At 48.3% G+C, this 27945-nt stretch overlaps 2 protein-coding genes across 5 annotated transcripts; one reads left to right on the plus strand and one right to left on the minus strand.

Annotated features, from left to right (window-relative positions):
• Hdhd3 (haloacid dehalogenase like hydrolase domain containing 3) lies at positions 1-3418 on the plus strand. 3 transcript variants are annotated; one of them, XM_052716561.1, is made up of 2 exons: positions 1-297; positions 1996-3418. In XM_052716561.1, exon 2 carries the CDS (start codon positions 2492-2494, stop codon positions 3275-3277), a length of 786 nt encoding a protein of 261 aa, XP_052572521.1. In that variant the 5' UTR covers positions 1-297; positions 1996-2491; the 3' UTR covers positions 3278-3418. The 3 variants fall into 3 exon arrangements, with proteins under 3 accessions (XP_052572521.1, XP_052572522.1, XP_052572520.1); XM_052716562.1 differs by having other exon boundaries at positions 2257-3418; XM_052716560.1 differs by having other exon boundaries at positions 2366-3418.
• Positions 3419-6980: 3562 nt separating this feature from the next.
• Positions 6981-25696, minus strand: Bspry (B-box and SPRY domain containing). 2 transcript variants are annotated; one of them, XM_052716558.1, is made up of 6 exons: positions 25449-25696; positions 21489-21587; positions 17745-17975; positions 16038-16060; positions 10054-10178; positions 6981-8304 (listed from the first exon to the last, which is right to left on the minus strand). In XM_052716558.1, the coding sequence occupies exons 1-6, from the start codon at positions 25671-25673 to the stop codon at positions 7778-7780; spliced, it is 1230 nt and encodes a 409-aa protein (XP_052572518.1). In that variant the 5' UTR covers positions 25674-25696; the 3' UTR covers positions 6981-7777. The 2 variants fall into 2 exon arrangements, with proteins under 2 accessions (XP_052572518.1, XP_052572517.1); XM_052716557.1 differs by having other exon boundaries at positions 16038-16063.
• Between the last annotated feature and the right edge of the window lie 2249 nt (positions 25697-27945).

Here is a 27945-nt window from a genome sequence, read left to right on the forward strand (position 1 = left end):
AGAGAATCACCGCAGTTGAGAGAGTGATAGGGGAGTGGGGAGAGGGGCTGTGACAGTGACCTTGAGGAGCGGGAGGGCGTGGGCCAGGGAGCAGGGAGGCTGCGGGGTAACGGCAGGGACAGAGAGGCCGGAGACCAGCAGAGAGGGCGGGAGCCCCGCACGAGGGAGGAGCTTGGTGACGCCTAGAGCCGGGCGGGGCGAGAAGAAGTCAGGCCAGGTCTGCGGGTCTCGAGCGTCTGCGCGTCTACGTGAAGCCGGTGGAGCAGCCGCTGCCTCTGGTCGCTTTCCCCGAGCCAGGTGGGTGCGGGGCCCCGGGTGTGTGCGGGAACCCGGGTGTGTGCGGGACCCCGGGTGTGCGGGGCGCCGTGCAGCCGAGCCGGGGACGCCGGAGCCCGGGTCACGCTGCTTTCAGAGTGATCAGGCCTGCAGCAGAGGCCCCCAACCCGGCTGTACCTTTTGTCCTGGGGCTTAGCTGAGCCAGGGATGTCCCGAGGTCTTTGGGATACAGTCCGGTTCCTGCCTGGGCCTCGGCCTCCCCACTTGAGCAGTAAGAGCCCCTTTATAAAGTTGTCTCCCTATTTCAAGCTGACTTAAATCCTCCTCTTTGTCACGTTTCTCCAAGCGCCCCCCCCCCTCCACCCCCTCACCTCTGTCTGCACCTGCTTGGCTGCATTCTGAATGAATCCGGCCCCCTCAGATTCAAAGAGAGGCAGCTTTGTCTGCACTCAGGTCTGTCTGGGGAAGAAACCTGCAGTCGGTCTCTCACTCCAGGCACAGAACTGCCTTCTGGGCACTGGGTCTGTCACCCTCCTGGGCTGGCCTCCCTGGCAGTTATTATTACTAACTCCTGGAAGGATGGGGAAGCTTAAGAGACAGGTAGGGACAGACTGTCTTCTGTCCCACCCTGTACAGGCTCAGCATAATACAATTTTTGAAAGGATATAAATATAGGTAAGCAAAGTCCAGTGGAAGGGAGCCCTGGCCAGAGTCTGAACATGTGGGTTCTAATCCAGGCTGTATTTGCAGGCTCACTGTGACCTTAGGCAAGTAACTGCCCCTCACTGGCTCCATCAACCCCTCACCAGCCGTGTTGTTGGTCAGTCTCCAGGGACCTTCCTCTCTTTTGACATTACTAGTAGGTTTTGGAGATTTTTTTTTTTTTTGATGAAGTTAAGTTGGAGATTTTATTAATGATATTTTAATACAGGCTTAAGCATAAGGGTTAGGAGAAAGTCAGGCATACTCAAGTGTGGATATGGGCCTCTCAAAGAAGGGGCACATTTACTAATAATGTTAACAGGGTCATGGGCTGAGAGATGGCTCAGAGGTTAAGAGCACTGCCTGCTCTTCCAGAGGGCCTGCGTTCGGTTCCCAGCACCCACATGGCAGCTCACAACTGTCCATAACTCCTGTTCTAGGGGATCTGACACCTTCTTCTGGCTCCACAGGTGCCAGACATGACTGAGGTGCGCTTACATGAAGGCAAAATACAACAAAGATAATAGCAGTCATAACTGCTCCCTGACTTTGACCTACAAGACTGTGTACCTGAGCTCAGCTCCACCCAGAGCCCTAGACTTTGCCCAGCCTCAAGGCAGTTGTGATACACACACACACACACGCGCACACACACACACACACACACACACACACACACACACACACACACACACACACACATCCCGAATGTTCTTTTCTCAGGTCTCCCCCAGAACTTCACCTGCTAAGGAAATTCCCTGAGTTCAAAGACTAACTTGGTTCTGGACTTCCAGCCTCATGCCACATATTGGCTTCGTTATGCTTGTTTTGTAGTTGTCTACAAAGAAACCCTTATTATTTAATACCTAGAAATGCCACAGGGGCTGGAAACCTGTCTTCTTCCCCAACATCCGGATCATAAGATGCCCAGAAATCTGGTTTGAAACAAACGCATTAAAATAATTTCATTTAGACCAAAAATCTTTGTTCACTTTTTTTTCTTATTTTTTGAGACAGGTTCAGCCCAGGCTGGTCTCAGGCTTGCTATATAGCTAAAGATGACTTTGGACTTCTGATTGTCCTGCCTCCTCCTCCTCCTCCCAGTCGCTGGGTTATAAGTCTGTGCCACTATGCCTCGCTTATTCAGTACTGGGGACCAAGCCCAGGCTTTATGTAAGCTAGGCAAGCACTCTACCAACTGAGCCACAACTTCAGCTCTAGCCTCAAGATCTTGGGAGGTTGGAGTCCTCATGTTTCTTTTCCGTGTGAGATTCCCAGGTATTCAGAGAGTAACTCCTCAGGTCATGAACTTGGTACATCAGAATGTGGACCCAGTCTCTGACATCAGGGCCTCAGAGTCCATCTCACCTGCTGATGTTCATTCCAGGATCTTGTGCTGAAAGACATTTCCAAAGTGCCTTGTGTCAGCCTCCAACTCTGACCTACACAGCCTGGAAAGGAGTCACTGTTAGCCTGTGGAGGGGTGACCTGAACAAGTTCAGTGTCTCCTTTGATGCTAGGACCTACGGTGAACTTGATCTCCATGGCCCACCGGCTGCAGATACGTCTACTGACATGGGATATGAAGGATACCTTGATCAAGCTCCGCCGTCCTGTTGGGGAGGAATATGCCAGCAAGGCCCGGGCCCATGGGCTGGTGGTGGAAGCCACAGCCCTGGAACAAGCCTTCCGGCAGGCATACACGACCCAGAGCCACAGATTTCCCAACTATGGCCAGAGCAGTGGCCTTAGCTCCCGTCAATGGTGGATGGACATGGTCCTACATACCTTCCACCTAGCAGGGGTCCCAGATGCCCAGGCCATTACTCCCATTGCTGATCGCCTATACGAAGACTTCAGCAGCCCCTCCACTTGGCAGGTATTGGAGGGGGCTGAGACTACCCTGAAGGGGTGCCGTAAGCGTGGTCTGAGGCTGGCCGCGATCTCCAATTTTGACCGGCGACTAGAGGATATCCTAGTAGGCCTTGGCCTGCGAGACCATTTTGAATTTGTTTTGACCTCTGAGGCTGTGGGCTGTTCTAAACCAGACTCACGAATTTTCCACGAGGCCTTGCAACTCGCTTGTGTAGAACCTGCGGTAGCAGCTCATGTTGGGGATAGCTACCGCTGTGATTACCAGGGGGCTCGGGCTGTGGGCATGCACAGCTTCCTGGTGGAAGGCCCAGAGCCTTTGGACCCCTCAGTCAGAAGTTCTATACCTAAAGAACATATTCTGCCCTCCCTGTCCCATCTCCTGCCTGCCCTTGATCTTCTGGAGGCCTCAAACCCTATGTCATGAGTCTGATGGCGGAAGTAGTTGGGACCAAATAAACACTGGAAGCAGGGAGTCCCTTCTTTCTCCCCTCTGCTGTAGAGGGAGATGCCTTGGCCCTCCCTGCCTCTGCAGCCTCCATAAACTATCCTGGTCATGGAACAGCAAGGGCTTGGCAGTAGTCTCGTCTTTGAGCTCACTCATTATTCATACCTGTCTGTGTCCCTTTTTATTTATTATTATTATAGGTGTGTGTGTGTGTGTGTGTGTGTGTGTGTGTGTGTGTGTGTGTGTATGTGTAGAATGTGTACCACAGTAAGTGTGTGTGTGTAATGTGTACCACAGTATGTGTAATGTGTACCAGTGTGTGTGTGTGTGTGTGTAGAATGTGTACCACAGTAAGTGTGTGTGTGTAATGTGTACCACAGTATGTGTAATGTGTACCACAGTGTGTGTGTGTGTGTGTGTGTGTGTAGAATGTGTACCACAGTAAGTGTGTGTGTGTGTAATGTGTACCACAGTATGTGTAATGTGTACCAGTGTGTGTGTGTGTAGAATGTGTACCACAGTATGTGTAATGTGTACCACAGTGTGTGTGTGTGTGTGTGTGTAATATGTACTACAGTGTGTAGTCAGAAGTTTTCCTGGATCCCGCTCGTCCTGCAGTCGTTCAGACAAGTACACACACGGAGGCTTATATTATTTATAAACTGTATGGCCTAATGGCTCAGGCCTCTGGCTAGCTAGCTCTTACAACTTAAATTAACCCACTTCTATTAATCTATGTTTTGCCACATGTTCTGTGGCTTACTGGTCTGCTGGCATATTGTTCTTGGGTGGCAGGCTGGCGTCTCTGCTCTGCCTCTTTCTCCTTTCCCTATCTCTCTTGGATCTTCCCGCCTGGCTCCATCCTGCCCTGCCATAGGCCAATGCAGCTTTATTTATTAGCCAATGGGAGTAACACATATTTACAGTGTACAGAAAGACATCCCACAGCAACTGTGTGTGTGTGTGTGTGTGTGTGTGTGTGTGTGTGTGTGTGTGTAGGTCAGAGGATAATTTTATAGACTGGTCTCTCCTTACATGGGTTCTGGGGATCGAACAGATCACAGAGTGTGGACAGCAAGTGCTGTTAGCACTTAGCTGTCTCACCAGTTCCCTCTGTCCCTTTTCTATCATAACCCCTGCTCCTTATCCATGGACGGTCGATTCACAACCAGGTACTTTTTGAGGTAGGTTTTCACTCTAGCCCAGGTTGACGTGAACTTACTCTAGTCCACACTGGCCTGGAACTCATGGTGACCTTCCTCCATCAGCCTTCTGAATCAGGGTCACAAGTGTGAGCCACTTTCAAGAGCTAGGGATGTAGATCAGTGGTAGAGTACTTGTCTAACTTATGCGGCCCTGGGTTCAAACTGTAGGCATAGTCAGTCTCTGTCTGTCTGTCTGTCTGTCTCTCCTTTACAGCAAGGGCTTGTGATCTGAAACCCCACTGTGCAAAACACAAAATCAAAAAAGCCCAAAGAAGTTGAAGTAGAAATCCCCTCCCCAACCTTGGAACCTCAGGGTTAGATGAATTTGAAAGTCAGGGTGCTAGATTATACAGTAGGGACTAGCACCCTTGAGAGGAAGACACTATAGAAGGAACACTGCTGACTTGTACCTGCCCTGCATCAGATACCCTCCTAAATTCCTTTTTTTTTTTTTTTTTTTTAAGAGACAGGGTTTCTCTGTGTAGCTTGGAGCCTATCCTGGAACTCTGTAGACCAGGCTGGCCTTGAACTCACAGAGATCCACCGGCCCCTGTCTCCCAGAGTGCTGGGATTAAAGGTGTGGGTCATGACACCTGCATGTTTTTGGTTTTTTCAATTTTCCTTCCTGTCTTACCTATATAACTGGTGTCTATTAGACACATCTATGCCTTGTTCACTGCTGGGCACAGGGGATACCATGGGCTATAAGCACAGACAAGCACAAGTGTAATGCTCTGATACACACAGCAGTGACTCTGGAGGGGACTCTCACCTGGGGATAAAGTTTGGGTAGTATCTGGACAGTTAGAGGGAGGAAGGGGCATGTCTGCAACAGCCCCATAAACTGTAAGCTGAACACTGCTACAGCATCTGAGTTGGTGGTCAGGGCACCACAGCATGGGGTCTTTGGGTACTAGCGGAAGATGGCTTTGACCTAGATGTTTAAAAGAGCTCCATGTCCAGGCAATGGCAATGAAGATCTCTTCAGATTGACCAAACCTTTCTAGATCTGTCTGCCTTGAAACTGATGACTCAGTAGTAATTCATAAGAGTCAGGCAGTGAACACAGGTCATGAGCTGTGGTCCCAGCTACAAGGGTCTCAGAAATCATCTTCAACAAAAGTTAGTTGATAATAGTAGACCTGTGTATGGATTTGATCTGATCAGTGTTTTGAATAAGCCAGTAGGCAAACCTAACAAGGTATGTCACATATGGGCATGGTAGCACATGTCTATAACCCTGGAATTCTAGAGGTGGAAGCTATATAATGAGTTCAAGGCCAGCCTAGGCTATTTAAAAGAATAACACCCCCCGCCCTCCGCCGGGTGGTGGTGGCTTATGCCTTTAATCCCAGCACTTGGGAGGCAGAGCCAGGCGGATCTCTGTGAGTTCGAGGCCAGCCCAGGCTACAGAGTGAGTCCCAGGAAAGGCGCAAAGCTACACAGAGAAACCCTGTCTCGAAAAACCAAAAAAAAAAAAAAAAAAAACCCCACAAATGAGCCAGTCAGTGATGGCATACATCCTTAATCCCAGCTCTCAGGAGGCAGAGGTAAGTAGATCTCTGAGTTTGAGGCGAGCCTTGTCTATAGAGCGAGTTCTAGGACAACCAGGGCTACACAAAGAAACCCTGTCTCAAAAACAAAAAACCTCACGATGACTCATGTTTGACCTGGGACTCCGTAGAGACGAAGGAAGGAACCAACTCCAGAAAGCTGTCCTCTGGTGACTTCCGAGTGTACACCATGGCATGGAGCACCCCTCATGTTACGCACACACAATAAATTAAAAATCCAGGAGGACTAGGGAGGGAGCTCAGTTGGAAAAGTGCCTGCTCACTGCAAGCAGGAACCCAACTTGACCCCCCAAACCCACATAAACTTGCCAGATATGGTGATGTGTGCTTGGAATCCCAGCAGTTCCTTGAGGCTCACTGACTAGTCTACCCGAGTTGATGAGCTCCAGGCCACTGGGAGGCCATCTCCAAAGGGGAGATGGCACTTGTGAAGGTGACAGCTAAGGCTATCCTCTGGCCTTCACATGCATGCACTTACATACATGCATACCCACCCATATGAACACACACTGTTCTCCAAAGATCTCCCTCCCAGTCATCCTGGGACCACATTCCTGCATGGCAATAAGGGACTGAAGCAGAACAGTGATTATCTGCCAGCTGGACTTTGTGACCACCCCGACTGGTTTCAAACTGTTTGCAGTGCTGGGGATTGAACTCAGGACTTTTAGCATGCTAGACAAGTGCTCTGCCACCAAGCTTCGTCCCCAGTCCTGGCAAGAACACTCTTGTTCTCAGAGGAACTCCTTATGGAGGAAATGGCAAACAGACTTGCCCTTGGTTCAACATCTAAAGTAACATCTCCAGGCTCCTTCTGCTGGGTGGAGCCACGACTCACTTATTTCTAAGCATGTACCCAAGGCTACCATGCAGCATGAAGCCAGTTACCAGCAAAGACATCGCTAAGTCTTTAGAAACCTTTAATAACACATTCATTCATTAAAGATAGCCCTCCTTTCCCCTCAGCTCCTCTGGCTTGAAGCTCTCCACCCAGGTCTCCACCCTAAGGAAAGAGTCACGAAGTGCGGTGCACAGTGAGGGGGATCACCCTTATCACAGGCAGGTCCACGCTAGAGCTCAGCCTCAGGGCCTGGGACAGATACCCACAACTGTGCTGCAAGCACATTTCCTGGAGAGAGGATACTGGTGCCATGGTAGAATATGGGAAGAGGGCATGACACTTGCGGGCCAGTTTTCTGGCCAAGAGCAGCCTGGCAGGTTGTCCTCTGTGTGCTAGAAAAATATTCTCTCCACGTGCTGCGTCATGAAAAAGATCATGAAATACTGAACTGAGAGGCTAGGGAAGCTTCACCACAGGCTTTTCCGCAGAAAGGCATCCAGGGACTTCTCCAAAAACTGCCACATGAAGGGTCAACTGCCTGCTCAGCCATATGCTCCCTCACTGTACCTCGCTGGACACTAGCCATGCCCCAGGCACCATGCTGGATGCCAGGGACACAGATTAATGAGACCCTCGGAAGGGCGCGAGCATGGTGGGTTTGGGAGATCAAGGCCAAGAAAGATCCCACAGATGACCAACATCAAAAGGTTATGTCTGAGTCTGAAGCAGATCCCATCTCTCCAAAAGTTGCCCATGGGGAAGACCGGACACATCACTGGGGGAAAGGACACTAGCTGGAAGCATGGCCTGACCTGCAAGAGTGATGGCGGCGTGGATCTGGCCTCACCGTGGCCAATGGTCAGTGAACGATGGAGATGACCTGGTCTGCCACGGCAAAGACTGGGAACAGCGGCCGAGGGAACGACGTGCGGTGGATGTGAAGCACTGTCCCTGAAGCAGGCTCATAGAAGACCAGCTCTCCTGCTTGAAGGTCCAGCAGCACGCCCAGCTGGGCCGGGCACCGAAGCAGCGCCAGAGGCTCATGCTGTCCATTGTGTGAGAAACGGAACTCTTGATCATAGCGGGAGAAGACCCAGGAGAAGGCATTGTGGCCCAGGCGGCAGTCACTACCAGAACCCTTTCGGGGCAGCTGGGCTGAGGCCACGCCTACTTTATAAGCACAACTGTGCTGAACGTTCACTATCCAGGCATGGAGCCCAGTCTGGAAGGTGGTAGCAGCCAGGGCATTGGGCCAGTGGTCAAAGCGCTCTGGGTCATCTGAGCAGGTCTTGGACTTCTTGGCACTGAAGGTCAGGGTCCTTCTATCTTCGGACAAATGCAATAAGGGGCTGACAGTCCTTTCATTGATATGCACCTCCTCCATGCCTGCCAGAAAGAATTCTCAGGGTTGTCCAGGGCCCTACCCCTACTCCATCCCTAATCTGGTCCTACCGTGTAGCCAAAGGCTTTCTTAGACCTCAGATAAGCCACTTAGTCTCCCTAAGCCTCAGTTTCTTCATCTTTAAAGTGGGAACCAAATAGGACTTGTAACCGGGTAGTCACGGGGACTAAATGAAATAGTATGTGTTAAGCGCTTCGTATATAATATGTGCTGAGTAACTGTAGCCAGGAGAACAGTAGTTATTGGTCTAAAATCTTCATGTGCAGATTCTGATAGAAAGAATGGCCAGAAAGGAAAAGTGAGTTGCCCAAGTTCCCACGTCAAGCTGGTGGAGGGTCAAATGAAGACCCAGTATTTTAGTATTCCCCTATCATACTGCTTTTGAGCTGATCCTCTCTGTGGTTTCCAGAGCTGGTAGCCTGAGGGCAGAGCCCAGAAACTAAGAAACATGACATAAGCAGTTCTTGGAAGTAACTAAACCAGGCACCATCTGATACCAGAATCTAAACTGTACAAGCTATTACATGTAATAGTAATTATATATGTGTGTGTGTGTGTGTGTGTGTGTGTGTGTGTGTGTGTGTGTGTGTGTGTATAATCTGCAGGGGAGAGTCAAACTAAGAAAGCTTCAGTCTGTCACCACTGGGCATATGAGCTTCCATCCAACCCAGGGGAATTCCGGGAGACAGTCACCTCTGATGCCCCAGTATGCAGCACAGGGCCAGGTCCACATTCAACACCAGTCAGTGTTTTGGTGTTCTCTTGGTCTCGAGACAGGGTCTCAGATAGGGAGATAGGTAGCATGACTGGTCTTGAACTCAAAATCTTCCTGCCTCAGCCACCCAAGTGCTGGGCTTATAGGTGTGCATCACCACACTCAGACATTTGTTAAATGACTGGGTGAGGCAAGTCCTGGCAACTTCACTGTGGCCCCAGATGCTCTCCAGGTAGATGTCAATCTATTTTTAAAAAGCAATCTGGGGCTGACCGGGCAGTGGTGGTGCACGCCTTTAATCCCAGCACTCAGGAGGCAGAGGCAGGTGGATCTCTGTGAGTTCGAGGCCAGCCTGGTCTACAGAGCTAGTCCAGGACAGGCTCCAAAGCTACAGAGAAACCCTGTCTCAAAAAACCAAAAAAAAAAAAAAAAAAAAGCAATCTGGGGCTGGAGAGATGGCTCATCGGTTAAGAGCACTGGCTGCTCTTCCAGAGGTCTTGAGTTCAATTCCCAGCAACCACATGGTGGCTCACAACCATGAGATCAGCATGAGATCTGCTGCCCTCTTCTGGCTTGCAGGCATATATGCAGACAGAACACTGTATACATAATAAATAAATCTAAAAAAAAAAATTAAAAAAAAAAAAGCAATCTGAGGTTTCCAATAAATGATAAAGGGCTGCCCCAGAAAGGTAAAATGTAAGGAGGACAGGACTTAAAGGAACATAATTAATCCTATACCTAGCTACAGAGAAATGGGAGGACCTAGAAATGGGAAGGATCTGGTCAACTGCTCAGCCCCATCCACAGCCTCGGCCCTACTGAGCAGTCTGCTTCCAACATTACTGGCTGTCAAAGCTTCCAACATTACTGGCTGTCAAAGCTAGCATCCCAGATGCACTAATGTCCAGTGTGACCCCCACCTACCCCCCCGCCTCTCTCTCTCTCTCTCTCACACACACACACACACACACACAGGTAGGCAGGCAGGCAGTACTAGACTCTTGCAGCTCCTAACCTGAGAGAGACCCGAGAACCGATGTTGCCCAGAGTTGAGTCAGTAACGGGCTCCAAGCACACTTCTCGTTAAAGCTTAATTTGTCCGACTCCTGGGGATCCAAAATGCCTTCTGCTTCCTCGGCCCTTATGCAAGGGGGAAAAAAAAAAGACAGGTTCAGGAAGGTTCTTGAAATGCACCTGGATCCACATGGCTGAGGGGAGGAAAACAGAAGTAAAATCCTTCCTTTGCAGGGTGACACCATGATTGCATTAGCCAGAAGGGAAAGTAGTTTTTCCTGATTCTCCCAGGGGCCTTCATCCCAGCAAAGCAGACAGACAGTTTATAGGGAAGTATATTCTCAACTGGTATTAAAAGTGGGGGCAGGAAGCCGGGCGGTGGTGGCGCACGCCTTTAATCCCAGCACTCGGGAGGCAGAGGCAGGCGGATCTCTGTGAGTTCGAGGCCAGCCTGGTCTCCAAAGCGAGTTCCAGGAAAGGCGCAAAGCTACACAGAGAAACCCTGTCTCGAAAAACCAAAAAAAAAAAAAAAAAAAAAAAAAAAAAGTGGGGGCAGGGGCTGGAGAAAGCTCAGCAATTTAGAGTGCCCAGCTCCAATACAACCATCTGTCACCCCAGTTCCGGGGGATCAGAAAGCCTCTGTGAACACTTGCACCTACGTGTACTCACCAACACATACACAAGAATGCAAACAAAGATAAAAATAAGTAAATCTTAGGGGTGGGGACTGGAGGCTGTGTGCTCTAGGGTGTAAGTGACTCATGAGTGCCCCCAGTAAGCTGACAGCAGAGATGGGACAGGATCTGGGCCTCGGGACCTGCTGTGTGATAACATTTCTCTATTATACTATCCAGAAAATATCTCACTTCCTCCCAACCCCACTGCAACAGTAAATGTTTCCCTGGTTGGTCCAAAGATCCCAACTACTCCTCAGCTCTTCAACACAAACACCCCTACCTGAGGATCACACAGAGCTGGGACATTTAGTCATCAAGACGGAATGCCTGGAAGCTGGGGAGGTGACACAATACTAAAGCACTTGCAGTTGAGGACCGAGGCTGAATCCCCAGAACCCGTGGAAAACTTGGTGAGATAGCACGCACCTACAATCCCTGTGCTTCTGTGTGAGATGGGAGGGGGAGATAGGAAGCTCAGAGGCCAGCTAGCCTGGTGTAACAGCAAAGAGAGCCTGTCTCAAGCAAGATGGAAGGCAAGAACCAGCATCTGAGATTGTTCCTGTTCCCTGACCTCTACATGCACAATGGTATTTACACACACAAACATGCACGCATATAAACCACGCACACGTGCACGTGCACACACACACACACACACACACACACACATACACACACACACACACACACAGTAAAAACCTAACTAGGGTTGGAGAGATGGTTCAGCAGTTATGAGGACTTGTTGCTCTTGTAGAAGACTCAGGTTGCATTCCCAGCACCCACATAGCAGCTCACAACTTCTATAACTCTAGCTGCAGGGGATCCAATGCCCTCTTCTGATATCTTCAGGCTCCTGCACATGCATGGTGCACTTCCATATACACAGACACACACACATACACAAAAGTAAGATAGATAAATATTAAAAACAAAGAAAAAAATTTAAAGGAGGGAATGCCTTAGGGTAGGATGCCATTTATCCAGATGTTTGGCCTGTGTTTACTGTTTTTATACATGATCGCTTAAACTTTGCGGTAATGGGAAGGTGGTGGTTTCCCTGTCTGACACCAGAATGGAGCTTTACGGAAGACATACAGCAGAAAATGGGAGTTGGATTCAAGTCGTGCTTCCATGGAAAAAGTAAAACAGACTCAGGGTGGAGAACAGGAATTATTCAACACATTTTTTCCCCTTGACCTGAAATGAAATCTCAAAGGGACAAAACGTGAAGTGGGAACTTATTCAAGACTTTGCAGTCCTCCAACCTGACTTCTTGGAAAAAACTTTCCTACCACCTCAAATTCTGAAGGTGTCTTGAGGCCTCTCAGCAGTGCTCCCCTGATCCATGCAAGATCTCTGAGAGACTGTCACAGACTGGCCTGGACTGGGGAGAATGAGATGAGCAGAGCCTTGGAAACGGGGAAGTACAAATGCTGACCATAGGCCCTAGTGACAAAGGTTCTTTGTGGTCAGAACAAGAGAGAGTCTGTGCTCTCAAAGCATGGCAGCTCTCTGTGGAGAAGCCCCAGCTCACAGGTGGAGACGAGGAACCAGTGTCAGCAACTAAGCTGCCAATCCAGGACAGAGCTGAGACCACCCTTGGGCTGAAGTCAACAGAGAGCCTCCCAGTCCAGCTACCGCATGGTACAGAACAAAAAAGTCATGGCCCCGAGGTACAGGGGGACTTGAAAACAGCAAAATCGGGGCTGGAGAGATGGCTCAGAGGTTAAGAGCACTGGCTGCTCTTCCAGAGGTCCTGAGTTCAATTCCCAGCAACCACATTGTGCCTCACAACCATCTTGTAATGAGACCTGGCGCCCTCTTCTGGCCTGCAGGCTGAACACTCACTGTATACATGACAAATAAATAATTTAAAAAAAAAAATCAATCACGAAATCAAAAAATAAAATAAAATAAAACTCCAGGAACAACATTTAAAAAGAAAAGAAAACAGCAAAATCTGTATAGCTAGAATCAGAGCATTCTATCTAGGCAGTGGGAACTTGTTGCCACTCTTAGCCAAGAGCTGAGCCCAGCCACCAGGGATGTGGAAATACCAGAGCCAACAAAGGCATTTCTCATTAGATAAGTGAGATCCCACCTAGACGGGCCTGACAGCAGCTCTTAAGGGAGAATAACCTCAGTGAGAGCACAAAGCACTACACAGATCTTCAGCTCTACCAGTAGGTTTCCCTGTGGAAGAGGTATGGACTCAGCAATTCAACAATGTGTGTGCTGAAGGACTGAGCAAATGAATAAAGCTATTGGCCTTGCTGGGAGCTGGAGTTCTTTTTCATTTGTTTGATTATTATTATTATTATTATTATTATTATTATTATTATTATTATTATTAGTGCTGGTGGTGGGTTTTTTTAAGAGCGGGCCTCTGTGTAGCCCTGGCTGTCCTGGGCTATGTAGACCAGGCTGGCCTTGAACTCCCAGAGATCTGTCTGCCTCTGTCTCCCAAGCACTGGGATTAAAGGCATGGGCCACCAGGCCCAGCCTGGGAGCTAGGGTTCTTAATGTAAGATACAAATATGGAATTGGGTGCAGGCAAAGGCAAAACATTGTAGTGTTACACTGGATTTAGAAGAACATCTGTTATGATACAGATTCGTGCATAATAGTTACACATATGCCCAAGCTCTGATTAAAGGTCCAGTACAATGACATGTCAGTATCAGTGAGAACACTTAATGTCCCATCTTGGCTTTGAGATATATCATCCTACTAAAAACGGGTATAAGACCCCTAGAGAAACAGCTGGTTCCAGGGCTGGGGTAGGCAAAACCCAAACTGAGCCAGGGATAGCTTTTTAAAGAATTCTTTTTAGATTTGTTTTATGTATATGAGTGCTTTGCTTTATGTATGTGCACTATTTATGTGTCTGGTGCCCAAGGAGGTCAGAAGAAGACATCAGATTATGGGTTGCGAGTCACCTTGTGGGTACTGGGAACCAAACCTAGGTCCTCTACAAGAAGATAAGGTCTTCCAGCCGCTGAGCCAGCTCTCCAGCCCTCCCACCCCTGGGGACATCTTTTTGTGCCACAGTAAGAAAGTGCTTGAAGAAGATGGGGACCTGTCAAATAGACAAATATGGGGCACTCCGAGTATCAAATCACCACAGTGGTGCTTTACTGTGCATCACATTATATCAGAATCTGTGACTGGCACTGATTCCAAATAGGAGAAGGAATAAATAAGCAAATAAATGAATAACTCAGGCAGAAATTAACAATGGGTGCAAAACTCTTAGGGTAAAAGTCTGTAAGCTAACAGGAAACATACACAGAATGCGCCTCTCATAGTTTGCTCATTAATTATGAAAGAGAAAACACATCCTTAAAATGAAGAACCTGGTTGATGACACCTGAAATACCTACCACTTCAAGTGCTCAAACTTAATAGCCCTGATAATAATAGCACAGTGACATCACAGCCCATTACTATGATGGGTTGAGAACTTGACATTTACGAGGTGTTCCTCCCTCCCCAGGAATGGATAATCTGAATCTACTCCTGTGGGAATATTATATCTCACGGAGTCATAAGTCTATAAAAGGGGCCTGAACCTTAAAGACTGAGGATTGAAGTTTTAGATTGAAGGATTGAGGATTCAATTTTAGATTGAAGAAAACCAGATGAACCAGGAGAAAACAAAACAAAAATCCCCGTCATTAAGAATGTTTTTGGCACAACTGGCAACCTTTGAATATGGACTATATGGACCGTGTATTAGAGAATAGTGTTGTATCAATGATGAATTTCCTAAATTTTATGCTGGAGTTATATGGGAAAATATCTTTGATGCCAGATGGTGGCAGCACATGCCTTTAATCCCAGCACTGAGGCAGAGGCAGGTGGATCTCAAAGCTAGCCTGAGTGAGTTCAAAGCTAGCCTGGTCTAGAGAGTGAGTTCCACGACAGCCAAAAACACACAGAGAAATCTGTCTCGATAAACAAAAAAAACAAAAGAAAGAAAGAAAAGAACACTTGTTGCTCTTGCAGAGGACCCAGATTCTACATGGTGGTTCACAACCCTCCGTAACTCCAGTTGCGGGGGACCTGACGCCCTCTTCTGACCTTCACAGGCACCAGGCACACATGCGGTGCACAGAGAGCAAAACATTCATACATATAAAATAAAACAAATAAATCTAATAGAATTTATTTTTATCAGAGAGAGAGAGAAAAAAAGAAATGAAGTAAATCTATATGTATTGATGTGAACTTTTTTCCAAAGCAGCTAATGAATAGAACAACAGGTATAAAATGATCCTATCTGTGTTTGTTTAAAAACATATATTATTAAAAGAAGACAAAAAAGAAATAAACACACACACACACAAAGCCATATATATTCATATATTCCAATTAAATAAGAAATCCAAAATCCCAAATCTAGTAAAACAAAGAGTTTGGAATTCCACATGTAAGACTGGCGAGCTGACTCAGTGGATAAAGGAACCTGAGTTCAATCCCCAGTACCCACATGGTAGAAGAAAAGAATCAACATCCTCTGACCTCCACACAGGAGCCATGGCACACCCACACATACACACACATACACACACACACACACACACACACAAAGTAAATTTTTTTAAAATCCACATCTTTAAAACCAACCACATCTCCGGGGAAATGAGATTGGGAAGGGTTGATGAAGGCTCGCTTTTCATTTTAAATTTCCTTTTCTTTTTAGAGGGCTGGGAATTGAACCTGGGACCTTGTACAAACCAGGCACAAGCACTGTACCCCCAAGCAACAACCCTAGTGGGGTGGGCTAACCACCTTGCCTGGCAAATTCTTTGCGCCTGGTCATTTCCTCAGGCCCTGGCCTCTCAACCTGTTACCTCCAGGAAGGACCTGTTGACGTTCTCTAACTATTGAGCAATTAAGATGGAAATTTGAGTGGTAATGCAGACTTAAGTCTCAAAGATTCTTTCGCTGCAGGAAGGAAGGTAGAGGAGACATCAAGGAAACAGGTGGCAGGTGAATCCAGGCCCCAGTTCTGGGTCTCAGCAAGCTCACTGCCTTTTCTGGACCTCAGCATTCGTATCCAGGGTAACCACAGTTGAAGTAGGATAGTTTAGGAAAGCCAGGCCCTGGCTAGTAAGTATTTACTTCTCTGCCTTTCCATATGGATGGAAAGAAGATATGGTGCGGTGGGAAGGCAGGGGGTTGACCTCTGACCTTGGAGCCAGGCTCTAGGAAGCTGCTCAGCTGTATGCCTGGAATGTAATGGCCTGGGAAGAAGAACTGGGGTCTCAGCGACTGCCTGAGAAAATGACAGAGCCATACTCACCTCTCAAAAAACTCCTGCTCCTTCTGCTGCAAGAGAAGAGAACAGGGTCAGGCTGGCAGCAGAAACCCAGCACGTGGACCCGACCTGGACCCATTTCACTGCGTACAACTGTGGGGATGCAGACTCAACAGCAAAGACCAAGCATGAAGCTTTCTGGGCTGTTCTCTCCCACGCTCCTCTACCCTCCCAACACGCACAAACATTGTCCCCTACCCTGTGGTATCTCCGGCTCCCCTCAACTCCACTTCAGGACCATCCTGCAGAGACCCAGCTCCTCACTGCCCCCTGCCTTGGAGACTACCTGCTCTTGGATGCCTGTGATTCTCTGACTCTTTTATTTGACTGTCCCAGTGGCTGGGACAGAATGTGCCCTTGCCTGGAAGCTGGTCCTGAATGAATGCACAATCTAGGGCAGTCTGTCTCCATGACCTCCCTACTTGGAAGGCAGAGGGCTGGCCTGGTTCTTCATTCTCCCTCTGTTTGGTACTTTTACTCAGGTGTCTTACTGGAGGCATCTGCATATCTATAAAGTACTTTGAAAAGCAGCACACTGAATATTAATTGTGGTTATGTCTGGTAAAACTGAGAATGTGTTTTTTATATTGATGCCCTTGTCTGCCCCAAGCACTGCCTTCTCCCTGTGTACTTCTAAACTCCCTCCACCTCCCCAATTCCCTGTACCTGGGTACTTTTCTTATTATCTAAGTCACTTCATCCAGGAAACTGTCTATGATCCATTCCAACTGCCTTGGGGGTGTTCTGACCTCCAAGGGATTCCTCTACTACCGTGACACACTGTACTTGTCAGTTTATGTAGTCAGCTCTTGGGTAGGGCTGGGAGTGACTGCAGCTGTACCCGATAACTGCCCCATTACACAACACTTAGGCACTCAATAAGCATTTGCTTGCCGTTGAAAGTATATTGTATACTCCTAATTTTATTCCCTGTCTCATGTTAAAAATGGAATGAGTCAATGATATTAAACATAGTAAAGAAGATAGCTGTAGGGACCACTCACTGCCAGGGGACCTTGCAGTGGGTGAGAGAGAGAGTGAGTTCAACTTTGAATACAGCATGGGAATTGATGGCCATGGAGCAGGGTGGGAACACTGGGTGGAAAATCAATAAGAGCGGTGGTTCTCACCCTTTCTAATGCTGAGACCCTTTAATACAGTTCCTTGTGTTGTCATGAGCCCCAACCGTAGGATTATTTTCAATGCTACTTTATAACTGTAATTTTCCTACTGTTACGAATCATAATGTAAATATCTGTAATTTCTGATGGTCTTAGATGACCCCTGTGAAAGGGTCAGTCAACCCTCAAAGGGGTTGCAACCCACAGGTGAGAACTGCTGGCTAAGAGGAAACACTGAGGGGAAGGGGGATACTAGTTAAACCTACCTAACAGGATTCTTGCTCAAGACAGGCCAGGATGATCAGATACCTCTTGGGGATAGTGGAGATATGGAATCTGATAAATGCCAAGGGCTATCAGAGGTCAGTGGTCGGGGCTTTTGGCCAAGCTGATTTAGCTGGGTTCTTTGCTAAGAAAGCACATGGATGGGCCTGGATGGAAGCAGCTTCCCAGTCTGGCAGAAATCACTGGCATTCATCCCTGTCCCAAGGCCATCTTTTTGGCATTCTCTAGGTCTTCACATCTGGGGAACCTGGCCAACCTCCCGTGTCCTCGCCCTCTCCTGACTTACAATTAGCTGGAGGTCATCCAGATGGGTAAGCATGCCCACCAGGCTGGTACGTAGGGTGTCCAGCTTCTTCAGTGCCTCGGCCCAGTGTGCCTGCTGAGTCAGGATACTCTGGTGGGCCCGCTCCTCTTCGCCATGCACCTGCTCCAGTAATCGCTGTTCCTCACTCTCACACAGGCTCCTCACCAGACTCAACCTCTGGATCACCAGCTCCCTCGATGCACTAGCCATGCTCTGGCAAGGGATAAAATGAGGAGTCAGATCCCGGCAAAGTCCCAGTCACAAGTGAGAGAGAACGTACCTGCTTAGGAGAAACAATGTCATCATTGATTGACAATGTCTGCCATGGGCAGAGTAAGGAGAATAAAGGTGCCCCAGCCATTTACTTTGACACCCCAGCATTTAGAGTTCCAAAGTGTGGTTTAAGAGAAACTTGAGATCCAAACATCCAGGCCATGTCTCAGAAGGTAACGAACACAGTATAAAAAGTGGGTAGGGCCTAGAGATGAACTAGAATTGGAAACACGATGGTCATGGGACAAAAGTGAGAGAATCATAGTAATCACAGGGCAGAAAAGCCTTAAAGAGTTATCTCATCAACCGACCAATACGAACCAGGCTCCAGCTGAAATTTCACCTGGCCCGCGGGCCAAAATCTTATCCCCTCCTAAGGCTTGTTCATTCCAGCTGGTTCCAACACAGGGCTTTTATGTGCCATAGAGGGGCTTTGAAAAAATTCTCAGATACAGATTTTTCTTTTTGTATGTATGTTTTTGTTTTTGTTTGTTTGTTTCGAGATAGGTTTTCTCTGTGTAACCACCCCAGCTGTCCTGGAACTCTCTCTGTAGACTAGGCTGGCCTCAGACTTACAGAGATCCTTCTGCTTCTGCCTTACAAGTGCTGGGGTTAAAGGCCTATGCCACCATCCCAGGCTCAGCTAAGGATGTTAACGAGCATCATCTTCTAAGTCCCTGTGGTCAGGGTCTGGCATGCAGTAGGTACCTCCAAATGTACACTTGGTGACTGAGTGGGAAACTTCTGATGTCTTAAGGAAAATCTCTTGCTAGCTTGGACACTGCGAGCCAGTGGCAGAGGTGACCTAGAATCCCATTCTCCCGACTGGCGCTCTATGCCAGATGCTACCTGGTAACCAATCCTCCATCTGCTGCATAAAGCACCTGCACTTGAACTCCTGCCAGATGTGATGGACTAGAGCTGTCTTCTTCAGGTCTGGGGGCCAAGAACAGTCAGTCGCTTCCCTGGGCCCTGTCCCTGAAGACTTGCTTTGTACAATACAGGGAGTAGTCACCCTCTTTTATAGAAGAAACCGAGACCCACGATCTGCCCAGTGTGGAGGAGAGAACAGCTTAGTGTCGATCAAGGAAACTCACTTGGGTTTGAACCCCACAGACTTCGCTTGTATTGTTATAACTGCTTCCCACTTGGTCTTCTGGCCTTTATTTTTGCTATGGTCACTTCCTACTATAGGGGGGTTCCTTTTTAAACTGAAATCTCAATCTGTCTGCAACCCCGTCCCCTGTGTGTGTGTGTGTGTGTGTGTGTGTGTGTGTGTGTGTGTGTGTGTGTATGAATACCACATGCATGTTGGCTCTCCAGGAAATGAAGTTAAGTGTGGTTGTGAGCTGCCCAAAGTAGGAACTAGCAAACAAACTCAGGCTCTCTGGAAGAGCAGGAAGTGTTCTTAACCACTGAGTCACCCCTCTATCCCCTAAATTGAAGTCGTTTGACTTACTAAAAAAACAAAAAAACTCAACTTTTCAGTGGCTTCTCTTTATATCGGAAATGAAAGCGAATCCTCTGTGACCAAGAGGATGGGACCCAGCTTCTCCCTGAACCTTTTGCTCTCTGACCCAGTTTCTTCCTGAACCTCTTGTTTCTCTGACTTTACTCCTTCCTGCCATCTCACCTGTTCACACTGCTTCAGCCTCGCAGGACTCTCCTGGGCAGCTCAGACACCCTTCTGCCCAGGGCTTCTGAACTTGCCAACCTATCTACACATTCTTCCCCCAGATGTGTGGCTCGTGACTCCACTTCTTAGGTTTCTGAGCAAATAGAAACCTTCTTTTCCTCAAACTTTTATTTATCGTTATTGTGTATTATATGTGTGTACGCATGCGCACACTGCGGTGCATGTGTGGAGGTGAAGTTCTTTATCGGTTTATGCCAGTTCAGTGTATGCAGTTAAAACGAAACTTGGCTAAGGCAGTGTCAACCTTACTCTGTATGCTATGTGTGTATGTGTGTGTGTGTGGGGGGGGTTTGCAAAGAGGGATTCACCAGCCCTGCCCTGAAGGCCATACTTAAGTGTGAAGACATAACAGGTGCTGAATATAGGATCAGCAGTGGGATGTAGCAGGGCAGCAGCGGCCTGAGACGAAGAGGATTCAGGACATAGAACTGACTCCGCAATGAGGCAGTAGGGTCTTGGGCAAGTCAACTAACTCCTGTAAGACTTATTTCCCCATCTTCAAATAGTGATGTTTACTGCCATCTACTGCAAAAAAATTGTCACAGAGTACTTCAAAAATTCTGGCATGGAGGTGCTTGCCTGTAATCTCAGCACTCTGGAGATGGAGGCAGGAGGCTCAGTAGTTCATGGTCAGTCTTGGCTATATAGCAAGTTTGAGGTCAGGCTAGGCTACACAAAACACTGTTTCAATAAACAAAACAAAACAAACAAAATCTCCTAAAAGGACTGGAGATGTAGCTCAATGGTAGAGCATTTGCCTAGCATGTACAGCATTGCCTAGTAGCTCCTCACACTGCCAAGAAGAAGAAAAGGAAGATGATGATGATGAGGAGGAGGAGGAGGAGGAGGAGAATCCATGTAAAAGTACCTAAAGAATTTCATAATTCTGGAGATGAGCACGAAATAATTCCACAGTTAAAGGCCTGGGGCTGGAGAGATAACTCAGCTGTTAAGAGCACTTGTTTCTCTTGCAGAGGATCTGGGTTCGGTTCCCAACACCCACCTGGTGGCTCACAACCATCTCTAACTCCAAGGGATCCAATGTCCCCTTCCGATCTCTGTGGGTGCCAGGCACATATGGGGTGCACATACACAGATGCGAGCAAAACAATCAGACACATAAAATAAATAAATCTAAAATTTTGTGAAAAAAAGGTACTAGCCTTTTTGATTTTCTATCCCCAAATCACCAAGAATTCTGCGTTCTAGTCTGTAGCCTGTGTACGGAAGGAAGCAGTCAGCCAGCTATCCAGCAGCCCAATGAGGCTGTAAGTTTGGAACGGGGTTTTAGACTGGGCTAGACCTGGGCTAGAGTCTTATCCTGGGGGCTTTAGACTGGGCTAGACCTGGGCTAGAGTCTTATCCTGGGGGCGGCTGTGGGAGCCCGTTCTTGGGTTCCTCGTGGCTTTACCCAGCAGGTCCACATAGAGGATGATTAGGACCACGGGCCTGAGTGCAGGTGTCAGGGATGGTCTGCACTTGGCTGTGCTGGGGGAGGAGGTCTTTTGCTCCACCCCCTGGCGTCTCTATAAAAACCCTGGCGCAGAGACAGTCGGGGCCCGTTGGAATAGGTTCCAGGCCCTCTCGAGGCTATCCTTTATTTTCTATCTGTTTATCTCCGCGATATTCTCCGCAATAAATCCTTCTATCTAATATTTCCTGCTGCTCGCACTCAAGAAAACTCTGGGGAACTGTGGGGGTGGTTGGGTAAACGCCCCACAGGCGGCGCAGTGTTGAGAGGAAAGGGAAAGAATTACCACTGCTTTCTGACTCTTCCCTTGCAGGACCTCCGCCACATACTTGGAGATGCCAGCGCTCTGTAACTGCAGCCTCTCACACTGGTCCACAATCTTGTTCTGCAACACAGATGACGTTAGGGTGTCCTTCTTCGTGCAGATGGGCCACTCACTCATTCAAGTGACTTTTCCCTGTGACTCCACCCTTAGTCGCCCACTCCCATGGTCCGAACCCAGAAATCATCATCAAAACCAATAATGCCCCTGGAGCCTTATGTCAAGGATCCCACACATGCCTAGGACGTCTTCCCTTCCAGCTCACTAATGCTGGGCTCCCCATTCCAGTTACTCATTTGGGGCCATCAAGACGCTTGGGTCTTGATGGGTTTGTCCCCACCCCCCTCTCCTCCCCTCTCATCTCCTCAGCTCACCACTGGCTACTTTCACTTCTGATATTCTATCCAGATGGTCATAACCTCAGAGGAACCTGTTAGAGCCCCCCAAGTTGGGCTTCCTTTGTCAATCTTCAAGCCTCCCCACTACCACAGCCACTTTTCCTAAGGGGACCAGTGCAGGCCATGTCCGACTCAAAACCTCCCGAGGTTTTCCAATACAGTCACAGTGAGAATAAGCCTCTTATCTGACCCCACAGGTCCTACCTGGCATAATTCTTTGTCTCCTATGCCACCCTCTACTTCACACTAACCTTCTTTCTGCTCCTTAAAAACGCCAGATTCCCCCAGTCTGTCTAGGGGCCTTTGGGCTGGTTGTTCCTCCTTCAGCCTCAGCCTTTCCTGATTGTCTTGTTCCCTTGATCTACTCATATGCCGCCTCCTCAGAGAAGCCCGCCCTGACTTACCACGACTTTTGTCCTGCTTTTTTTTCTCTTACTTACAACTCCTGACTACATATTGTGTGTTTACTTTTGTATGTTTTTGTCTCCCTACTACTGGAGCATAAGTACCACACTCTGACCTCTGACCTACCATCTAGAAGGAAGTTCCTGCATATAAAGGGCCTTAAATAAATACTTATTGATGATGAACGCTCATTGCCTTGACCACAAGTGAGTCGTTAGTTCTCTGTTCCCAAACTCACTAGTATCAACCATCAAGGAACAGGAAAAGGTTTAGAAACGAGGAAGCCGAGGCAGAAGGTTAACTGCCTCACCGTAGGAGACACAGACCTTGACCTTCCCACTCCTTCCCACCCTGTAACAGCTGGAGCGCTTGCTTGCAGGCAGCAGTCAGCCCCTCCACTCCTCCCTCTAAGCACTGGCCCTAGTGCCCTGTCACAAGGCAATTCAGCTGCCTCTTCCAAGAGACTCCCAGCCCTCCCTCCCATCATAAGGGTGAGTTGTAGCACTGTGGTCATTGTGGGCCCGGGGACTAAGAGAACTGGGCTTAGCTTCTGTCCTTTTTTCTTTAAAAAAAAAAAAAAAAAAAAAAGAGCCGGGCATTGGTGGCGCACGCCTTTAATCCCAGCACTCGGGAGGCAGAGCCAGGCGGAACTCTGTGAGTTCGAGGCCAGCCTGGGCTACAGAGTGAGTTCTAGGACAGGCTCCAAAGCTACACAGAGAAACCCTTTCTCGGAAAACCAAAAAAAAAAAAAAAAAAAAGTTTTATTAGTGTATAGTAATTATATAGAACGTTGCACTGACTCTTCTATCACATCCACCCTTCATTATCCTCCATCCCCCCCGCCCCCCGCTCCTCTCTTCTATAATGCTCCCCCTTCTAAGTTTCATGTCCCTTTTTCTTTTCAAGTTTATTTATCTATTATGATTATTATCTCATGTGCATTGGTGTTTTGCCTGCATGTGTGTCTGTGTGAGGGTATCAGAACTCTTATAGCTGGAGCTACAGACAGTTTTGAGTTGTCATGTGAGCGCTGAGAATTGAACCCAGGTCCTCCGGAAGAAGCCAGTGCTCTTAACCACAGAGCCATCTCTGCAGGCACCTTTTTCTTTTTTCTTCTTTTTATTTGCTTAAAAAAAAAAATTTTTTTTTTTGAGACAGGATTTCTCTGCATAGCTCTGGCTGTCCTAGAACTCACTTTGTAGGCCAGGTTGGCCATGAACTCACAGACATCTTCCTGCCTCTACCTCCCAAATGCTGACTAAAGCTACCACAACTGGTTTTTTTTTTTTTTTTTTTTTTTAGACAAGGCTTTATTATGAAATCCAAACTGGCCTCAAACTTGCCATCTCGTTGCCTCACAGGAGTGTGCCACCACACCCAGCTCATCTTGTCTTTTTATGGCTTGTGTCTAGGTTCCACATATGAGACAAAACACGGGACAGTTGTCTTTCTGAATCAGGTGATAAACCTGATTTCCAATAAGGTATGTTTACTACTCTGTTCCTCTTAACATGGTGATCTCCACTTCCCCCACCTTCCGGCCAACCACATAATTTTATTCTGTATTATGGAATAATACTCTAGTGTGTGCCTGTATGTGAATATATTCCCACTTTTCTTATCCATTCATCCAATAATGGACACCTAGGCTGGTTCCTAGCTTGAGTCTACCTTCTAACTAGCTTGGAGGCATGAATCCAGAAGCTAAGAGCGGTTGAACTGGTAGTATTTTGCCCAGGTCAGTAATGATTTCTCTGCAGGCTGGAAGGAGGAAGGAGGAGTGTACTGAAGGCATTGTGTACTCTAGGGCTAAGGATGTAGCTCAGTGGTACAGTCTAGTATGCAAGAGGCTCTGGTTAAACCCAGCACCAAAAAAGAAAAGCAAACAAACAAAACACAGTATCTAAAGTAGAAGGAAAGAGACAAGGCTCATTTCCCTTAAGCCAAGGCCAAGCATGTGTGTAAGGTCTTAGGGTGGCCCAGAGAAGGCACCTGGGGCATGGTACCAAGCCAGTCATCCTGCCCCAGCCTTCACCCCTCCCATCGCTCAGATAGGCATGATGGCTACTTTTCAAGGTTTTCCATGAGGTCATTTCCTCTTCTTAACCACTGAGGTCAAGCAGTGGTTTCCTCTTGCCCAGTCAATGAATCTCCCCTTCTAAGCCCTGAACACTAGGAGTCTGGGAGGAGTTACCATCTTGCTGTGGGCCTCCTTTTCCTCATCTGAAAAACCTGGGTTAGAACCCACGCTTCAGAAGCCCAGCCTGGGTGGAATGAGATGATAAATATCTAAGTCCTTAGGAATTTGTAAAATCCTTACCCATGATGCAAGCTGATTATATCAACTTTACTCAAGTTTATTTTCATCATCACTGAGTAACTGAACCCTGCTGGCCCCAGTTTCCAATGAGGTATGTTTATTACAATCTGATTTGAGTAGGTGATGTCCCTAGTGGCAGCTCTCAGTGCACACCAGGGCTCAGCGCCAAGGTGGGGTTGGGAGAATTAAACCATTTAATCAAATTGCAAGGAGTTCCCCAGGGGCCACAGCTAGAATGAAAGGAATACTGCAGCACCAAGGTGACTTGGCCTCCAATCTCAGCAGCTCAGGGGAAAGGGTGGGGCTGGGGGGTGGGGGTGTAACAGGGAGGTGAGCGGCCTAGAGCCACACTGAACCAGAAGAGGAGGAGGCCTTCGGAGACAGAGAGCGTCCTGCCTTTCTCCCCACCCCAGTCCATCAACTTCAAGTACAGTCAAGACCAGGTTGGAAGGGAACTAGATCCCTCACCAGGAAACCCGAGGGGAGGGGAGGAGACTCTGAGTCAAGGGGTGAGGGGGGAACTGAGTTTTTCCGATGGCAGCTATAACAAACACGTGGTATTATGAATGCCCCGAAACTATTGGTGAAATACAAACTAGGTTCCGTGACTCACAGGGAGGGGTAGGATTCGAACTCCTATCGGGTTTAAACCAGAGGTCACACCTTTAACCACCTAGTTCTGAAAGGGAAGCCACAGAGAAGCCAGCCCCTGCCCACCCCACCACCCCGGCTTCCTGGTCCCTCCCAGTTCCCCGGCTCCGAGAGAGAGCCACCCCAGTTCCCGGCCCCATGCCCGCTCACTCGCAGCTCCTCGGCGTGCTCCTCCGCCCGGCGGATGCGGTGCCCGTGACAGCGGCCGCCCAACCCGGCGCAGGCGGCGCACACCGGCCGTCTCTCGGAGAGGCAGAACCAGCTCAGAGGCTCTCCGTGGTCGGGGCACAACTGACCCGGCTCGGACCCCAGCCGGGGTTCCCGCCCCAGCCCCAGCCCCGGCCCGGACTCCGGCCCCGAGGCGTCCGCGGACATGGCCGAGTGCCCGGCGCCGCGCGCTCCACCTGTCGCAGGTGCCGGGGGCGTGGTTTCTTCTGCCCACGCCCTTCCAGGCCCCGCCTTCTCTGGCCCCGCCCCCAGGCTGCGCCCGCGCGCTAACCCGCGCCACTCTGGTCCAGCCCGCGTTAGCAGGCTTGGGCTCTTTGTACACTTAAGGTGTGTTGTGCCTGAGTTTTTCAACCAACCAACCAACGAACAACCAGTATTCTAGTGGCTGAAGGAAACTTTAGTGAGCACTTACCAAGTGTCGAGCTTTTGCTGAGTGCTTTGTTTAACAGCCAGTTTGAGAGGCAGCTTTAGGCAGATGTTTTAATTCCAGGCTCCCCTCTCAGCCCCTCAGTGGTCTTGATTGTCAACGGGGATTGAGAATCTCTCTCTCTCTCACCTATTTGGGTTGAGGAGTAGATAAATGAAAGCACATAAAATGAGTCAGGTGGGGTGGCACAAATCTATAATCCTATTACTTGAGAGATGGAGGTGGGAAGAAGATCAGGAGTTCAAGATCATCCTCGAACATAGGAAGTTCGAGGCCAGCATGGGCTACATAAGACCCTATCTCAAAGACACACAAAATCAAAATACAAGCTGTAAGTGTTGGCACACACCTTTAGTCCCAGCGCTCAGGAGGCAGAACCTGGCTGATTTCTGTGAGTTAGAAGCAGCCTGATTTACTACATAGCAAGTTCCAGGCCAGCCAGAGCTACAGAGTGAGACGCTGTCTCAAAACAAGACTATAACAAATCAAAAAGCATGAACAGTGTTGGGCACACAGCAGCTGAGCACTGCTAACAGTCGGGGAAAGCACTATTATGACACTTTTTTGTTGTTGTTGTTTTGTTTTTTTGAGACAGAGTTTCTCCGTGTAGTTTTGGTGCCTGTCCTGGATCTCGCGCTGCAGACCAGGCTGGCCTTGAACTCACAGAGATCCGCCTGGCTCTGTCTCCTGAGTGCTGGTATTAAAGGCATGTGCTTATTATGACACATTTAAAAAAATATTTTTGTTTCTTTGTTTTGTTTTGTTTTTGTTTTTCGAGACAGTTTCTCTGTTAACCATGGATGTCCTAGAACTAGCTTTGTAGAACAGGCTGGCCTCGAACTCAGAGATCTGCCTACTTCTTCCTCCTCCCAAGTACTGGGATTAAAAGCATGTGCCACCACTGCCCGGCAGCACATTTTTTTAATCACGTTTATTCAGTGTGTGTGTGTGTGTGTGTGTGTGTGTGTGTGTCTTAGTTAGAGTTTTTATTGTTGTGAAGAGACACCATGACCATGGCAAGTCTTATAAAGAAAACATTTAATTGAGGGGGCTCACAGTTTCAGAGGCTCAGTCCATTATCATCATCATGGTGAGCACGGCAGCATGCAGGCAGGTGTGGTGCTGGAGCTGAGAGTTCTATATCTTGCAGGCTACAGGAAGTCAACGGACACACTGGGCAGTATCCTGAGGGTAAGAAACCTCAAAGCCTGCCCCTACAGTAACACACTTCCTCTAACAAGGCCATACCCACTCCAGTGAAGCCACACCTCCTAATGGTGCCACTCCCTATGAGATTATGGGGGCCAATTACATTCAAACTACCACAGTGTGTGTGTGTGTGTGTGTGTGTGTGTGTGTGTGTGTGTGTGTGAATACATGGAAGTGCATGTATCACAGTGCACTCATAAACCAGAGGAAACCAGCAGCAATGGGATCCCTCCTTCCACCATGAGGGTCCTGGAAATTGAACTGAGGTCACCAGACTTGGCAGCAAGTGCCTTCACCTCCTGAGCCATCCCACCCCTGGTTACTGTTTTGTGGAATTGCAGTGGCTGATTGATGGCAATGATAACAAGACCCAAGTACTGTGACTTCGGGCTACTAGGATGAGTAAGTTTTAAGTTACAACAGATTGAGACCCATTGAGAAGGCTGATTTTCCAAGTAGTGTATTTGCACTCAAACTTTCTGAATTTGATTATTTGGGGGTTTTTCTTTTTTTAATTGATTTTTTAAAAAACAGTCATGTATATCTATTTTGGATAAAAATGGAATATGCAAGTAAGCATGTAAGGGAGGAAGAAAACCAAAACACCCATTCCAAGAACAACTAACTGTTAAGGCGTGCTTGAGTCGCCCCCGCCTCTCTTATGTATCAGACTGAGCCCAAAGGAGCCCTCTGCTGGGCATGCAACCCAGCATGCCTGACATGTGTGGGAAAAACTGTTCCTAGCACAAAGCAGGCCTCTTGGGGGCTCCGGCTTCTCTACTC

This window comes from Peromyscus californicus, unplaced genomic scaffold (assembly GCF_007827085.1).
Source record: "Peromyscus californicus insignis strain IS unplaced genomic scaffold, ASM782708v3 Scaffold_5__1_contigs__length_169319896, whole genome shotgun sequence".
Taxonomy (NCBI): domain Eukaryota; kingdom Metazoa; phylum Chordata; class Mammalia; order Rodentia; family Cricetidae; genus Peromyscus; species Peromyscus californicus.